At 37.2% G+C, this 18,158-nt stretch overlaps 2 protein-coding genes and 3 pseudogenes across 4 annotated transcripts; all 5 read left to right on the top strand.

Moving 5' to 3' along the window:
• The first annotated feature begins 292 nt into the window (after positions 1-292).
• Positions 293-5,914, top strand: LOC103333107 (uncharacterized; annotated as a pseudogene).
• Positions 5,915-5,982: 68 nt separating this feature from the next.
• On the top strand, positions 5,983-9,408 carry LOC103333011 (Mitochondrial import inner membrane translocase subunit Tim17/Tim22/Tim23 family protein). Of its 3 annotated transcripts, none has more exons than XM_008235811.3 (8): positions 5,983-6,523; positions 6,774-6,913; positions 7,023-7,122; positions 7,233-7,331; positions 7,462-7,809; positions 8,224-8,316; positions 8,445-8,651; positions 8,866-9,408. In XM_008235811.3, the coding sequence occupies exons 1-8, from the start codon at positions 6,182-6,184 to the stop codon at positions 9,124-9,126; spliced, it is 1,590 nt and encodes a 529-aa protein (XP_008234033.2). In that variant the 5' UTR covers positions 5,983-6,181; the 3' UTR covers positions 9,127-9,408. The 3 variants fall into 3 exon arrangements, with proteins under 3 accessions (XP_008234033.2, XP_088909205.1, XP_088909204.1); XM_089053079.1 differs by having other exon boundaries at positions 8,841-8,980; XM_089053078.1 differs by lacking the exon at positions 8,224-8,316.
• A 64-nt stretch (positions 9,409-9,472) lies between these two features.
• On the top strand, positions 9,473-11,646 carry LOC103333012 (Ankyrin repeat family protein). The gene is made up of 2 exons (XM_008235812.2): positions 9,473-10,263; positions 10,665-11,646. Exons 1-2 carry the CDS (start codon positions 9,691-9,693, stop codon positions 11,430-11,432), a joined length of 1,341 nt encoding a protein of 446 aa, XP_008234034.2. The 5' UTR covers positions 9,473-9,690; the 3' UTR covers positions 11,433-11,646.
• Positions 11,647-12,045: 399 nt separating this feature from the next.
• On the top strand, positions 12,046-13,651 carry LOC148917465 (ankyrin repeat-containing protein BDA1-like; annotated as a pseudogene).
• Positions 13,652-14,311: 660 nt separating this feature from the next.
• Positions 14,312-17,896, top strand: LOC148917466 (ankyrin repeat-containing protein BDA1-like; annotated as a pseudogene).
• Positions 17,897-18,158: the final 262 nt, after the last annotated feature.

The raw sequence follows: 18,158 nt of genomic DNA on the forward strand, positions 1-18,158 counted from the left end.
TGCTAAGCACCGATACAGGCGTGGGATATCTCGAAGACAATAGAAACCAGAATTTATGAAACTAATCCAACAAAGATTTAATCCCCAATAATCGAAGTTTATGGTATGATATATGAAGCAAGGGAAGGCAAACCCTAACCCAACAACAATGCCTAAAGATTTAAAATTACTTCCATTTACAAACAATCAAAGTTCATTATATTCAACCAAACAAACTAAAAGCAAAGAAATAAAGGAATGTGGAAGAGAATCACAGACATTCCTTATGAACTCTGTTAAAGAACAGTTGAAGATGACGATTGATACATACACACATAGTGTGAAGATGATAGCAATGCAAAGCTGTTTTCACATACATGTGATAGCTGTTTTACTTGTCAGGTTTTTAACTATTGCAACCATTACAATTGGTATTGGTCTATGTAATGAAAATCTGGGTGCCACTTGCAAAGAAGGCGAAAAACAAGCACTTCCGAAGTTCAAGCAAGATGTTAAGGATCCTTCAAATCGGCTTTCATCGTGGTTTGGTGAAGGAGACTGTTGCAATTGGACTGGAGTTGTCTGTCATAACTTAACCGGTCGCATCCGTGAGCTCCACCTTCGTAATCCTAACTCGTGGTCGCATCTTGACTCTTGGATAGATTTCAACAATAAATCAACTTGGTTGGGTGGTAAGGTAAATCCTTCTTTGCTCAATTAAGTCATCTCAACTACCTTGTTCTTAAGTTACAATAAATTTCCAGGTACACCGATTCCTAGCTTCTTAGGTTCTCTTAAAAGTTTAAGATATCTCAACCTCTCAGAAGCAGGGTTCCAAGGGATAATTCCTCCTCAACTGGGAAATCTCTCAAATCCGCGCATTATCTCGGTCTCCATCATAGCAAGCTGAAGGTTGAGAATCTTCAATGGATTTCTGGTCTCTCTCACTTGACACACCTATACATGAGTTATATATGTTGATCTTAGCAAAGCCTCTGATTGGTTGCAGTTGACAAACACGCTCCCCTCTTTGGTAGAGTTACGTATGATCAGTTGTGGACTTCATCACATTCCCTCTCTAGGTCTAGCTACCATAAATTTTACTTCACTTTCCACCCTTGATCTTTCTGAGAATAAATTTAATACTCTGGTGCCTAGGTGGGTTTTTAGTCTTAAAAATCTAGTTTCTCTTCATCTCAGAGCTTGTGGTTTCCAAGGTTCAATTCCTAGTCGTCAACAAAATATCACTTCTTCTTCTTCTCTCACAGAAAATGATCTTTCATTGGAAAATCTTTGTAAGTTGGTGGATCTTGATATGTCAAGCAACAATTTCATTGGAAATGTATCAGAGATCTTGGAGAGTCTGTCTTTGTGTAGTTCAGATCGTATTGAGTCATTGTTATTAGGGTACAATAATCTTTCAGGCCATTTAACGGAGCATCTAGGAAATTTTAAAAATTGAATGCGCCTTCATCTTTCTGCTAATTCAATATCAGGTCCTATCCCAGAGTCCTTAGGAGACCTATCATACTTAATGGAATTAACCATTTCTAACAACCAGTTTAATGGAACTCTCCCACAAAGTTTTGGTCAACTCAAAATGCTTACCTTTTTGGACATATCTTATAATTCATTTGAAGGTATAGTGTCTGAGGTTCATTTTACTTGTTTATACCATAATCAACCGAGTATATCCAGTATCAAAACAATGGGCACCAGGGCAGACACGCCTTCTTCCCTGCTGAAACACCTCAAACGTACACACAGACAAACCCTTAGATTTGGCGCTGATTAATAATAATTATATTTATCACATACTTGAGCCTTGTGGCTCTTGGGTTTTGGAGAAATTTAATTAAGACACCCAAACGAGAATAAGCAATTAATTTTTTTCGTTTTTCGACATATCCTTTCAATTTAAATTTTAATGAAATTAGGTTTGAACATTGCACAAAATAATTCAAAATAATTAATTACTATTTATTGAGCAATTTAGGAAATAAGTAACATATTTAAATATTCAATTAAAGAAATAATAATTAAAACATAATTACTAATTAAAGTAATTAAAAAAGGATAAGATATTTAAGGAAGTTGGGCAAATGAAAAAGTAAAGAAACCAATTATATATTTTTAAAATTAAAACTTAAAAATAATAATAAAAGAACACTTCTCCCAACGAAATTTTGTCGGCAAATGTCTATGCCGATCAAATTTGCCGGATTAGGTTTCCCCAGACGAAAATACTTCTGCAGACAAAATTTTTTCGAGAGAGGTATGATAGACCTGTGTTGACGAAATTTCATCAGGAGAGGTCTTTTTGAAAATATATATATATATATATATATATATAAACTTAGGATGTTGAGGTTAATTAATTTTTTAAAATTTTATTGTTAGTAATTAAATAAAATATTTTCCTTATTTAATTAGTGAAATTAGTAATTATATTTTAATTATTATTTATTTAGTGAATAATTAGTATTAGATTTATTAATTAACTTCATGAATTATATTACTTAATAAATAGGAACACACAACATGTCGAAAATCCACAATCTTATAAGATTTTTATAAAAAAAAAAAAAAAAGAACTACGATGGTTTGGTAAGTGTGGTTAACATTGGAGAGTTGGGGTAATGGGCTTAGCTATAGGCTCCTCTTTGGATTTGGCGCTGATTACTAAAAATTATATTAATCAAAGACTTGGGTCTTGGGGCTCTTGGGCTTTGGAGAAATTTAATTAAGACATCCAAACGGGAATAAACAATTAATTTTTTTTTTTCGTTTTTGACATATCCTTTCAATTTAAATTTGAATGAAATTAGGTTTGAAAATTGCACAAAATAATTCAAAATAATTAATTACTATTTATTGAGCAATTTAGGAAATAAGTAACATATTTAAATATTCAATAAAGAAATAATAATTAAAACATAATTACTAATTAAAGTAATTAAAAAAGGATAAGATATTTAAGGAAGTTGGGCAAAAGAAAAAGTAAAGAAACCAATTATATATTTTTAAAATTAAAACTTAAAAATAATAATAAAAGAACACTTCTCCCGACGAAATTTTGTCATCACAGGTCTATGCCGACATAATTTGTCGGATTAGGTTTCCCGATTTAAAATACCTCTACCGACAAAATTTCGTCGGAGAGGTATGACAGATTTGTATTTAAATTTCGTCGGAGAAGTCTTTTTGAAAAAAAAATATATATATATATATATAAACTTAGGATGTTTAGGTTAATTAATTTTTTAAAATTTTATTGTTAGTAATTAAATAACATATTTGCCTTATTTAATTAGTGAAATTAGTAATTATATTTTAATTATTATTTATTTATTGAATAATTAGTATTAGATTTATTAATTAACTTCATGAATTATATTACTTAATAAATAGGAACACACAACATCGAAAATCCACAATCCTATAAGGTCTTTATAAAAAAAAGCACTACGATGGTTTGGTAAGTGTGGTTAACAATGGAGAGTTGGGGTAATGGGCTTGGCTATAGGCTCCGCTTTGGATTTGGCGATGATTACTAAAAATTATATTAATCAAAGACTTGGGCCTTGGGGCTCTTAGGTTTTGGAGAAATTTAATTAAGAAACTCAAACGAGAATAAGCAATTAATTTTTTTTTCGTTTTTAACATATCCTTTCAATTTAAATTTGAATGAAATTAGGTTTGAGAAATGCACAAAATAATTCAAAATAATTAATTACTATTTATTGAGCAATTTAGGGAATAAGTAACATATTTAAATATTCAATAAAGAAATAATAATTAAAACATAATAATAATTAAAGTAATTCAAAAAGGATAAGATATTTAAGGAAGTTGGGCAAAAGAAAAAGTAAAGAAACCAATTATATATTTTTAAAATTAAAACTTAAAAAATAATAATAAAAGAACACTTCTTCCGACGAAATTTTTTCGGCACAGGTCTATACCGACATAATTTGTCGGATTAGGTTTCCGATTTAAAATACCTCTTTAAATATCGTCGGGAGAGGTCTTTTTGAAAAAATATATATATAAACTTAGGATGTTTAGGTTAATTAATTTTTTAAAATTTTGTTGTTAGTAATTAAATAACATAATTTGCCTTATTTAATTAGTGAAATTAGTAATTATATTTTAATTATTATTTATTTAGTGAATAATTAGTATTATATTTATTAATTAACTTCATGAATTATATTACTTAATAAATAGTAATTCAATTTCCCCCTTTTCTTTTTTCCTTTAATATTCACTAAGTAAAACATAACTACTAATCAAAGTAATTAAAAAGAGAGCTACTTAAAGGGTGTAGCCGTGTGGTGGGACTTTTAAAATATTCTATTATTAGAGTACAGACCACGCGGCTATACGATGCACGAACCAAAACAACTCTATCTTCTTCATCTAGGGAAAAATCTTCTCACTGGAAAATTTCCTGAATGCTGGATGAATTGGCAAAACTTGGCAATTATAAACTTCGAAGATGTTTATACCCAAAATGAACAACCAATGAGGGCTAGACACATGGACAAAGATTGTGCCTAACCATGGTGGCTTTCGGCACCCAGCCTACCGATTCCTTGATTAGGTCAACCTCCTTCTCCAAGACACGTGGCAGACTCACAATCTATGTCTACAGTCCCACATCAAAAAATTCCCAAAATGGAGGTAATCGTAACTTACGCACACCGCCTATTGGTCATCAATTTAATCTTTCCAACTCCGTCTTACTTAAGCATCGGAGAGCCTTCACCGGTACCACACCGGTGCCCAAGGTCTTACCGATGATCACATGCTCCACCGAGGCCCAAAGGCATACCGAAGGTCAACATCACTAAGTTGAGCGGGAAAGTTACCAAACCATTTTTCCGCGTCAACAGAAGGCAACCACTTAACGGGGAACATTCCACGCTACCATATGGGGTACTTACTAAACCTCAAATCGTTGTAGTTGCGAAATAATCACCTGTCCGGAGAATTACCTTCATCCCTACAGAACTGCACCAAGTTGTCAGTTGTTGACCTTGGTGGAAACAAGTTTGTCGGAAGCTTACCACTGTGGATAGGGAGCCTTTCAGATTTGCTAGTTCTGAACTTTCGTTCAAATAAGCTTCAGAGCAGCATTCCTTCTGAATTCTGTAATCTCATAAACGTCCAAATCTTGGACCTCGCAGATAACAATCTTTCAGGAACAATACCAAGATGCTTCCACAAATTTAGTGCCATGGCCACATTGTCGAAATCAAACAGTCTGAATATTTTGTTGTACGACATTTATTCTTATGGGAGGTACATAGTTGAAGCAATCTTGGTGACCAAAGGGAGAAAAGTCGAATACAGAGAAATTCTTGGATTGGTAACAAGCATGGATCTTTCCAACAACATTATATCCGGAGACATCTCTGAGGAACTGACCAGCCTTCTCCGTCCGCGAACACTGAATTTATCAGAAAATCTTTTGACTGGAAGAATTCCTTCAAACATTGGAAACATGACACGAGTAGAATCTCTTGACTTTTCGATGAACCAACTTGATGGTGACAAACTTTGTGGTCCTCCGCTCGAAGAGCAGTTGAGCAAGACAGAGGATACAATCTGGTTGAAGACAAGTGGTTCTATCTGAGCTTGGGATTAGGACTCATGTTCGGTTTTTGGAGTTTCCTTGGTTTCTTGCTCACTAACATGCCATGGAGCATTGTTTTTTCAAGATTCTTAAATAGGATAGTACAAAAGATTTATGGTGTAATTTGTTCCAAATGTTATCCTTTTGTTTGGTTTTGTAATTTTTTTTTTTCTTTTGGCCCTCATAAAATTGAAAAGAAAAAATAATTATTTAGTAATAGTTATTATATTATAAATAAATATGAAATATTCCTTTCATTTGAAGTGCCCAAAAATCCGTCACACATTGCATTAGGACTTTGGGGAGGGAAAAGATACAAATGACATCAATAAAACCCGCCATGACGGTTCGGATAACAGCCTTTTGCGACTTTATGAGTTTCTTTGCTAATACCAACATGAAACCATTAATGACATCATCATAAATTATAACAGTAAAATAATAAGGCATACAGAATCTCCAATCCAAGCCCAGCGATCCTTCCTCCTCCATTGCAGCGTCTGCTTCTTCGCAGATGCCAAACCCTAAACCCAAACTCTCCTCTCCCCAACCACAACCACAATGTCGTCGTCGTCGTCGTCTCTCCCCAAAAACCCATCCTCTCCCCCCTCTCCGCCTCCCTTAGACAGCTCCGACGCCGACCGCCGCCTCATAGAGGCCGAGGACCGCCTCCGCGATGCCATCGCGGAGCTCCAGCGCCGCCAGCGCTCCGCCGCAGCTCGTGGGCCCCAGCACCTCCCGCCTTGCGACCACGCCAGCGACGAGTCGTGTATCGCCCACGCCATTGGCAATCTCTGCCAGAGCTTTCTCTTGTCGTATGGCGTACGAGTCGGAATTGGCATCCTTCTTCGCGCTTTCAAGCTCGCCCGCAGACAGTCGTACTCTTCGCTCCTCGATCTCAAGGTATGGATTGGCAGTTTTTGTAATTACTCTGCATTTTCGTACCCGATTTTGTTCCTTCCTCTTGGAGATGAATAGTGATAAGATTGGGTCCAAATTGTTCAATTAGCGACCGTGAATGTGGATTTCTCTTGCAAATTTCAGATAGGATACTTGTAAAGGATTGAAATTGTATGCTTTTGGAATGCCTATAGTCTATAGGTTGTTGAAATGGTAAATGATTGATTTTTGTTTCTGTTTTGTTTTACTACAGCAACTAGTCTCAGAAAAAGATCTCATTGTAAGAGAAGAAGCATGCCGAATCGGTTTATTTTTTGGTGGCTTTAGTGGTTCTTATCATGCTCTTAGATGCTTGTTGAGAAAGTGGAGAAAGAAAGAGACACCATTGAATGCGTGAGTTTTCTTCTTTATGTCTGTGTTTGTGTTTCTGCGTATATGCATTGAAATGTTTTGAAACTGTTATTCCTTATATATGACTTTGTTTAAGGGGATGATGGAGCAGAATTTTAGCAGGTTCAGTTGCTGGTTTGTCTATTTTAGCGTTAAATGACTCAAACCGAAGGCGCACACTTTCTATGTACTTATTGGCCAGGCTAGCCCAGGTAAATTAATGTATATTGTGATTGTATCTCTATAGTAGTTTTTCAAAAGTATGTGAAATGAGGGTTTTATTGGTCTTTCCTATCTTTTGACATTTCTTTTCCGTCATCAGTGTGCTTATAATTCTGCGAAGTCTAAGAACAAGTTTCACTTTTGGGGAAGCCATTGGAGGCATGGGGATTCTCTACTTTTTTCAATTGCATGTGCACAGGTAACATTAGTCTCTGTTTTTTTTTAAGCTTGTAGTCTGTCATGTTTGCCAAATCCTTTTGACTCTCTCTCTCTCTCATGCTGTCCAAGATTGTAATTATTTTAAAATTATAATTACAATTATGTTTCAGGTTATGTATGCTTTTGTAATGCGTCCTGAGAGCTTGCCAAAATCTTATCAAGAATTTATCCAGAAAACTGGGCCAGTTGTGCAGCCTGTGTACAAGGCTATAAGGGAATGTTGTAGAGGTTACCCTGTGGATATTGCCTCACTATCTGATTACTTGTCTGAGAGAACGAAATCTGACTCTATAAAGTTGGAAGAGTATCCATCCATATTTCCTTGTTCTGTTATTCATCCAGACACAAATTCTTGTTTAGCTCACAATGCAATTGCAACATCTGCTACCTTTAGGAAAACGTTTCCACTTTACTTCTCTTTGACATTTGTACCATTCGTTGTTCTCCGCCTGCAGAAGGTAAATTCTTCGAACTTGTTATTTATTTCATTTTTCTATATGATTTTGCTTCTTTAACAATGACTATGTCTGAGATGTTGCAATTACCCATCAGTTGCATTTGACCATGATATTGGATTTATTGCCATGCATGCACAATATATTTTTCTTATATTTGTGCAATGGATATAATCTACTAAATATTTCTCCTGGATTGCACTCTTTAGTCATGATTTCTTTTCATTGCTGATATTTGTATTATGTGGATTGCCAAGCCTTTTTACTTGTTTTTAGGAGTGAGAATTTTTGTTAATCAGGAGATTGTTGTAAACAAAAGAGGATAGTTAGGGAGCTGAATGTATGCTTCCTCAGTTTTCTTTTCTCTTTTGTTTTTTAGAAGTCTCTTTATATTAAATTTTCAACTTTGCCCTTTAGTTCATGGAGGCCCCTGCTCGTACCTTTTTGGTTGCTCTTAAAGATGCTGTTCGCTCAACAACATTTTTGTCTGCTTTTGTTGGGATCTTTCAGGTAGCTTTTTTTCCTTTTTCCTTTTTTTTTTTTTTTTTTTTTTTTTTTTTTGTTTGTTTTGGTTTTGTACTTTTTCCTACCTGTATAATCTTCATGGCTACATTTTAATGTTTCTCTTTTGGTGCTAGGGTGTCATATGTTTGCATAGAAAAGTTGCATCAAAAGACCACAAGATTCTATATTGGATTGCTGGTGGAATATCTGCTCTTTCGGTTTTACTGGAGAAAAAGGCTAGACGTGGTGAACTTGCTCTTTATGTTCTTCCGCGAGCAGGAGATTCTTTGTGGTATATCTTAGTAAATCGCCACCTGCTTCCGGATATTAAGAATGCTGAGGTACTATTTTATTACCATGCCACTTATCCCTCAACTTTGATCTTCTACACACCGGTGAAAAACAGATGTTATTTCACTAACCCTTGGATCAAAATTTGAGTTTTGATATTTACTTCTTTTTTCTTTCTTGTTGACTTTTGATTAAAAAAGTAGTTGCTTTAGAGTGGAGGGAAAGATAATTGAAAGTAGGTAATTCTTTTTTGAATGGTTACAGGTGTTTTTGTTTTGTTTGTCTATGGGAGGAATCATGTACTACTTGGAACATGAGCCAGACACTATGGCTCCATTTCTCAGGGGTCTGATCCGTCGGTTCCTTGCTAGCAGAATAAGCAACCCTGTCTCTGCGTCCAATAGGAGTTCCTCCTACACATATTTGCAGAATCTTGATGCGATGAAGAAGCCTAAGCTCTTAGATAGTCGTCGTACTGAATCACCTTCTGAGAAGTATAATCTTGAATCAATACCGGGGCTGTGAAGGGTTGAGGTGGAGACTCTCCTGCTCCCAATTTTTTTTTCCTGGGAGTTTCAATAAGTAATATGTATTGGGACTCGACAATGTTAAAATTTTCGCTTGTTAGCTTTATAAAGGAAAAAAAAAAACAAGTATTTCATTTTTTGTCTCATTTTCTATATGGTTTTTTTGTATAAAGTTGAAGTTGTGCATTGATGTACTTGATTTTGAAGACAAGAACTACAATGGAAGGCAGTTGCCAATTATTTTAATAGCAGATATATACCATTCCATGTTTGTTTCTAATTTCTAACCTTTGACCCTGTTGAGAAGGACGCCAATATTGTAGGATACACGCAACAGGGAATTCTATCCCAAATTATTTCAACGGCCCACCTGAACTATTTTGGTTTTGATCATCAATAAATTAATGATTTTACAATGAAATTCTAATCCATATTATTTATTCAATTCAATGGCCCTGCTACGTGTGTACTCTGATCCAAGGATTTGTATCCGGGAAAGTGCAGACCTTGGTTATTGTCTCGGGAAGAACTCACTACATTGAGCTTAAGAGAACCTGCAAGAATGGACATAAGACTGTTTGAGGCATCTCATACAGGAGATGTTCAACTCTTGCACCAACTGCTTGCAGAGAATCCACTTCTACTCCAGAGCCTTGCGCTAGCTTCCACAGAGAACCCCTTACACGTTGCTTCGACTGCCGGCCATGTTGACTTTGTTAAGGAGATTGTGAGGTTGAAACCAGCTTTTGTGAAAGAACTCAACCAGGAGGGTTTTAGCCCCATGCACATCGCATCCGCCAATGGTTATTTTGAGATTGTAAGGGAGCTGCTGAAAGTTGACCCAATACTGTGCCGGCTAAACGGAAGAGATCAGTGGACTCCTCTTCATTATGCAGCTGCCAGAGGAAGGGTAGATGTTGTTGGAGAAATGGTTTTGGCTTGCCCTGAAAGTGTTGAAGATGTGACCATACAAGGGGAGACTGCCTTGCACCTTGCTGTTAAGAACAGCCAGTTTGAAGCAATTAAAGTTGTGGTGGAATTGGCCATACAACTGAGGAAGGCGAACGTCCTGAATATGAAGGATAAGCATGGCAACACAGCTCTTCACCTAGCAACTTGGAAGAAACAACACCAGGTAAAGTACAATAATTTAGTTTTCCATTACGAACCGACCTTCCCTCTGAAACAGAGTGCAGGCATTCAGGATGAATGATTAACCATGGAGTGCTTGCGTGTGAGCTTTGTCCCCCTGAAAGTTAATGTTGACTTTATTATTTACTAAGATATACAAAGTTGTTTCATAAATTTTGATCACAATCCAACCTAGAAAGAGGCAACTTATCAAAATATTTCAATGGAAACAAAGATAAAGAAGTGGAGTAGAACTTGTTTGATACTGCAAATGCCCAAATTATTAGTCAATCTTACAGATTACAGGCAGGAAGGATAAAAAAAAAACAATGTAGTTGGTCAAGATATAGCAAAAAATTCATGATCTTAAGGAAAAAAAAATCTAATGAAGTAGAAATTTCACAGGTGGTGGAATGGTTAGTTGGCATAAATGGAACAACACCGGGTGCGTTGGAAATAAACAATGTAAACCAGAGCGGTCTCACACCTCTTGATCTGCTGCTAATCTTCCCAAGTGAAGCCGGTGATAGGGAAATCCATGAGACCCTTCGCCGTGCTGGAAGTTCAAGAGCACAGGACATAGCCCATTCTGCTGTTCCTTCATTTGACTCTCATACCCTCTCACATTGCCCCATGGCATCAGAGACCCCTCAACTGCAGCAGCCAAATAACTTGATGGAATACTTCAAGTTCAAAAAGGGCAGAGACTCTCCTAGCGATGCGCGTACCGCTCTGCTAGTTGTGGCAGTACTGGTAGCCACAGCAACCTTTCAAGTTGGGCTCAGCCCTCCAAATGGTGTTTGGCAGGACAATGCTGGCTTGACCAAGAATGGGACTGGCAGTGCTGAACCAGCAAACTTAGCAGGGAAGTCCATCATGGGTTCTTATAGTGCAGTTGCATTTGTCTTCTTTGAATCTTTCAACACAATCGGGTTTTCAGTTTCTCTTCACATGATCAACGTCCTCACTAGCAATTTCCCTTTGCAATTGGAGCTTCAAATCTGCATCTTTGCAATGTACTGCACCTACAACGCTGCAATGACAAGCATTGCACCAGATAACACAAAGGTCTTCGTCATTGTGTTTACATCAGTTTTCCCTGCTTTGGTACCAGTTGCTGCCAAATGGACTAGGCACTTTTTCATGAGGCTCAGACAATTTCTAGCAAATTGAATGCTTAGGCTTCATATGAATTAGTTTTCTGATAACCTCAACTCCTGGAACACCATTTTTTCCACTTTCATTACCAATTAACGATGAACAACGACCTGTGATGGCGATCGTCTCATCTTGTAACGCTGCAATTATTTGTAAAATGTTATTTTTGTTTGTTCTAATTCTAAGACTCTTACCACTATTCTCTGATAAAAATAAACAAACTTTGATCGGTAGTTTTCTTGTAGAAGATACATATCATTCTCAATATTTGTTTCTAATTTCCAAGGGTTGACCCTGATGCAGATCAGATGTTCCACCATATGAAAACACGAAATTCCAACTCAGATTATTCTAAGGTCATCCTGAATTATTATAGTTATCTCATCAATAGATTATGAATTTACATGACTAGAGTTCAGACAATTGCTCTGCTACGTGTCTGATCCTAGGTTTTGTACCTTAAGGCACAGGTTATGTTTTATCTGGTGAAGAACTCTTTAACCTTGATAGATTAAGCAATGCATTTGAATCTTGAGTCACAAGCTATTCTTCATCCAGTGAACTCCTCGTTCACCCAAGCAGGCATATATAGTGACTTCAATAGAGATGAGGTGCTTAACCCACCACAATGGATATAAGGCTGTTTGAGGCTCTTCGAACAGGAGATATCCAACTTTTGTACCAACTTCTGGCGAAGAATCCACTTCTGCTCCATACTCTTGCGCTAGCTTCTTCAGAGAATCCCTTACATGAGGCTTCCATTGCTGGCCATGTTGACTTTGTCAAGGAGATTGTGAGGTTCAAACCAGATTTTGCCAAAGAAATTAACAATGATGGGTTTAGCCCCATGCATATTGCATTTGCATCTGCCAATGGGTATTTGGAGATTGTAAGGGAGCTGCTGAAAGTTGACCCCCGACTCTATCAGCTAAAGGGAAGGGATGAATGGACTCCTCTTCATTATGCTGCTAGCAGAGGGAGGGTAGATGTTGTTGTTGAAATGGTTTTAACTTGCCCAGAAAGCGTTGAAGATGTAACCATACAAGGGGAGACTAGTTTGCACCTTGCTGTTAAGCGCAGCCAGTTTGAAGCAATTAAAGCCTTAGTGGAGTTGGTCAGAGAAATGAACAAGGTGAACATCCTGAATATTAAGGATAATAATGGCAATTCAGTTCTTCATCTAGCAGGCTGGAAAACAAGAAAACACCACACCAGGTAAAGTACAATCTGATCAATTAGTTTTGCCTTACAGACCTTCCTCTGAAACTGATCGCACTCAAGATGAATGATTTTTCATGGAGTGCTTGCATGTGAGCTTTGTCACCCTTAAAGCTAATGTTGACCATTATTTTACTAAGATGTACAGAGTGGTTTCGTAAATTTTGACCAAAATCCAACCCAGAAAGAGGTGACTCTGACTCAACAACATATTTCTATGGAAACAAAAATAAAAAGAAGAGTATAACTTGTTTGATACTGCACATGCCTAAATTATCAACCAATCTTACAGAATTCATAATCTTAAGAAAAAATCTAATGATGTAGAAATTTCACAGGTGGTGGAATGGTTAGTTGGCATTAATGGAATTACTCCAGGTGCATTGGAAGAAAACAATGCAAACCAAAGTGGTCTCACACCTCTTGATCTGCTGCTAATCTTCCCAAGTGAAGCCGGTGATATGGAAATCCACTAGACCCTTCGTGGTGCTGGAGCTTCGAGAGCACAAGACATAGCCCATTCTGCTGTTCCTTCACTTGACTCTGACCATACCCTCATTGTCCCACGGAATCAGAGACCCCTCAATTGCAGCAGCCAAATAACTTGATGGAATACTTAAAGTTCAAAAAGGGCAGAGACTCTACCAGCAATGCATGCATCGCATTGCTAGTTGTAGCAGTACTGGTAGCCACAGCAACCTTTCAAGTTGGGCTTAGCCCTCCAAATGGTATTTGGTAGGACAGTAGTGACTTGATCAAGAATGGGTTCTTATAGTGCAGTCGCATTTGCCATGTTTGTGGCTTTCAACTCAATCAGGTTTTCGGTTTCTGTTTACATGATCAATGTCCTCACTTGCAATTTCCCTTTGCAGTGGGAGCTTCAAATCTGCATTATTGCAATGTACTGCAATTACACAACTGCAATGATCATCATTGCACCAGATAACACAAAGGTCGTCCTCACTGTGTTTGTGTTTACATCAGTTTTGCCTGGTTTTGTATCAGAGAACCTCTAGTAAATTCGATGCGTAGGTTCATATGCATTAGTTTGCTGAGAAACTTAACTCCTGGAACGTCATTTTTTCCACTGCCATTACCAATTAAAGATGAATAACATGCCTTTGATGGCGATTGATTCATCTTGAAGCGCTGCAAATTCTTTGTAAAATGTTATTTTTCTTTGTTCTAAGACTCCTCCCCATTCAGACATCTGTAATAGCATTCTCAGATAAAAATATATAAAAGAAATTGATCAGTAGTTTTCTCCTTCCAGAAGATGCATATCAATTTGAATATTGTTTCTAATTTCCAAGGGTTGACTCTCATGCAGATGTTCCACCATATGAAAACAGGAAATTCCAACTGAGAATATTCTAAGGTCATCCTGAATTATTATTGTTATCTCATCAACAGATTATGAATTAAGATAACTAAAGTTCAGACAATTACTCTGCTACGTGTCTGATCCCAGGTTTTGTACCTTAAGGCACAAGTTATGTTTTATTTAATCTTGATAGGTATATTTTTGGCATTGAACACTGCAACACACCTGATTCACGCACATTTGAATTTTGAGTCACAAGCTAGTCTTCATCTAGTGAAGAACTCATTCACCTGAGCAGGCATATATAGTCACTTCAATAGAGATGAGGTGCTTAACAATTAACAATACCACAATGGATATAAGGCTGTTTGAGGCATCTAGAACAGGAGATATCCAACTTCTGCACCAGTTTCTGGTGGAGAATCCCCTTCTACTCCATACTCTTGCACTAGCTTCTGCAGAGAACCTGATGTAGTACAGCCCGTAGGTATTAGATTAAGCACTCAAACAATAGAGTAGAAAAGAATATAAGAGACCGAGGAGAAGAAATAGAGATAAAAAAAAGACGAGATAAAGGACAGAAACAGTAGAACAAAGAAGAATATCGGAGGTCGAGGAGAATAAAATATAGATCGAAGGGACAAAAGAAAGGACCGAAATCAGAGAACCGAGAAGGAAGACTATTAAGAGAAGGTTTACTCAATATCCCTTGCTTAAACAGAAATCATAACCCAAATAAAATAGGAAACTTAAAACTAGAAATCTGGAAAAGTAAAAATCCTACTAGAATTTGGAAAACTAGAGAATCTAGGAAACTAACAAATACATTAGGAAACTAATAAATTTAGGTCCTACACGTCCTGCATCAGAATCCCTTACATGTTGCTTCCATTGCTGGCCATGTTGACTTTGTTAAGGAGATTGTGAGGATCAAGCCAGAATTTGCCAAAGAAATGAGCAATGATGGTTTTTGCCCCATCCATATTGCATCTGCCAACGGATATTTGGAGATCGTAAGGGAGCTGCTGAAAGTTGACCCAAGACTTTCTCAGCTGAAACGAAGGGATGAATGGACTCCTCTTCATTATGCTGATAGCAGAGGGAGGGTAGATGTAATTAGAGAAATGGCTTTGTCTTGTCAAGAAAGTGTTGCAGATGTGACCATACAAGGGGAGACTGCTTTGAACCTTGCTGTTAAGTGCAGCCAGTTTGAAGCAATTAAAGCCTTGGTGGAATTGGTCAGAGAAATGAACAAGGTGAACATCCTGAATATGAAGGATAAGCTTGGAAATTCAGTTCTTCATCTAGCAAGCTGGAAAAAACAATCCTTTTTTCTTTTCTTCTGGTCATTAAAGTTGGGAAAGCTCCATATTGAGTTTGAATGCTCATATTAGACAAACATTAACCTCAAAAACGTAAGCTGCTAGGAAATTGGCATTACAGTCATTTGTATTGACTTTATCATCTGACTACAAATTTCACAGGTGGTGGAATGGTTAGTTGGAAATGGAAATGGTGCAGGTGCCTTGGATGTAAATAATGTAAACCATAGTGGTCTGACACCGCTGGATCTGCTACTGATCTTCCCAAGTGAAGCCGGTGATAGGGAAATGGAGGCGATCCTTCGTGGCGCTGGAGCTATGAGAGCAGGAGACGTAGTCCACTCTGGTGTTCCAAGCCATAACCATCCCCATTCCCCCATGGAATCAGACACCAATCCATTGCAGCAACCAGATAATCTGGTGAAGTTCGTCGAGTTCAAAAAGGGAAGAGATTCTCCAAGCGACCCACGTAACGCACTATTAGTTGTAACTGTCCTAGTAGCTACCGCAACCTATCAAGTTGCAGCAAACCCTCCAGGCGGGGTATGGCAGGATGCTGTTTTAAACAAAAACGGGACAACTTCCAACACAAGCAATGCTTCAACACATTATGCAGGGACAGACATCCTAGGTTCTTACTATCCGGCTTTCTTTATTGCGTTTGCAGTTTTCAACTCCATCGGATTTTCGATGTCTCTTCACATGATCAAAATTCTCACGACCAATTTCCCTCTGCAGCTGGAGCTTCATGTTTGTATTGTTGCAATGTACTTCACTTATTGCAGTTCAGTGCTAACCGTTGCACCAGGTGCAGGGCTGTATTCTTTATTTCTGCTTGCCTAGGATGCTACAAGTTGCTGCCAAATGTGCTAGGCCACTTGTCAACATCATCAGGGTTAGATCACAGCCTTTGGTTAATCGAATGCAAAGCTTCTTCAATCATTTGAACAACTATTTTTTTTGTCACTAAATAATTTGTCCAATGGCATAATATCGAGTCATTAATTATTTTTCATTTCCGTTCATGTATGTAATTACTTGGCTCACTTCAAAATGAATAATATAATTGAATTTACTTTAAAGTTTTTTGTTATTTCTTTTATAAATTTACAAGGACGAAAGAGAATTTTGAAATCATGATATATAGGTGACAACTCAAACAACAAATTAACCATGTTAAGATTTCAGAGGGACGGACCCTTGGCCCATCACTAGCAACATCAATATTGTCCCCAACTTAACCATTTGCTTAGTAGGTGTGAGATTTTATACAAAATACATTTATGTTATTAAGAGTGAAACTATTTATTATATGAGACTTTCTATTTTGTTAAGTTTCTAATGTGGGACTTGTGTATTCTTCAACAAGTAGAAGGTCCATGCATCTACGAAGACCATCCTCATAACAAAGTTTAAATTGATCCGGATTAGCAATAATCTATCTTTTGCATTCATTGTATGCCTGCTCCTCACACAGTTTTCTTCTTGGGACAACTGGCGGAGGAGCTTGGCGACCTCGAAGCTTTCGCGGTGGACGGTCTGGGCATGCGTTCATTTTATTACTTCTCATAATAAGTACTCCGAACGGAATATTTAGAATTGGAGGTAAAGGCAAAGGCCGAGGCAGAGGAAGAGGGAAGGGAGGCGAGGAGGAAGGGCTATTACAGTCACGAGTCATAACAAAAGTTGTGTTTTTAGTGACATTTAAGGTGGTGTGCAGACGATTATGGTTTTTATTCAAAAAGGGTTTAACATTTTGCTTTTGAAAAAATAAGAGATTAAACCTTTTATTTTTATTTTTAAAAAGTTAAACCTAATATTGTTATTATAAATAAATAAATAAATAAAAAGCAAACAAATTAAAGTGATTTCTTATTCAAGGACAATCTGAAGCTCTCTCGCAATTCTTCTTTTTAAGTGCGTCTATTTCAAATGAGGCATATCTGCTGGTGTTGAAGGACGAGTAACCCTAGCTTCGTTTGGATATTTCTTCACAATGTCCTCAGGATTATAAGCTATATAACAAAACGGATGTTAGCCAAACCACATTGAGGAATAGGATAGAAAGCTCGTAGTTATTGCATATTGCTTGCACACACCAGAATTGAAATTTGAAGGTGTGTATGTAAAGCTCCTAGTTAATTATTTTATTAACACTGAACATCAGTTTTGTCACAATAATTAATTTCTCCATTTATGCCCAAGTGTGCAAGAAGATGCAAAAAGATTTAGAGGAGAAGTCGGCAAAAATATGATAACATACATACTGATGGATAAAACAAAGGAGCAACTTAACACAAAAACGTCAACAATATCATGTTCGGGAAAAGAAAACATGAATAAGAAAGAATCTGATTAGGCTTATATTATATGGCCTTAACCTTATAGAAAGAGGCGAAACATTTTTCATAAATATATTGATAACAATGTTCGTATCGATTAGGATCATGGTTTGCAATGCCTATGTGCCTTGAGTTTGCAACTTGTAGTAGGAGGACGAGCAAGAGGATCATAGCGGAGTGGTGGGTGGAGAGGACCAGAACATGCATTCAGACTTCGGAAAAAGAGAAGGGGAAGATGAGGAAGAGGACGAGGATGAGGAAACGAGGAGGTAGACCTGTGAATATGAATGGTCAGCTGAACAAACACTAGGGCAAGCAAAAACAAGAACATGCTCATCACCACAAGGTGAAGAGCAAATTTGTTCATCACGTCACTTTCTTCCATTGCTCCCCTAATTCTTTAATTTTTGCTTCATAAATTGAACTCCTTTTATGTGAAAGCCAAGAGCTGCTTAGAAGTGACGGCGTTTTGGAACCATTTTGATATGGGTACAGTTTCTGTCTCGTTAATACAGTCATCGGCCATACCAGAATT

This window comes from Prunus mume, linkage group LG5, assembly GCF_029339155.1.
Source record: "Prunus mume cultivar Tortuosa linkage group LG5, ASM2933915v1, whole genome shotgun sequence".
Classification (NCBI taxonomy): Eukaryota; Viridiplantae; Streptophyta; class Magnoliopsida; order Rosales; family Rosaceae; genus Prunus; species Prunus mume.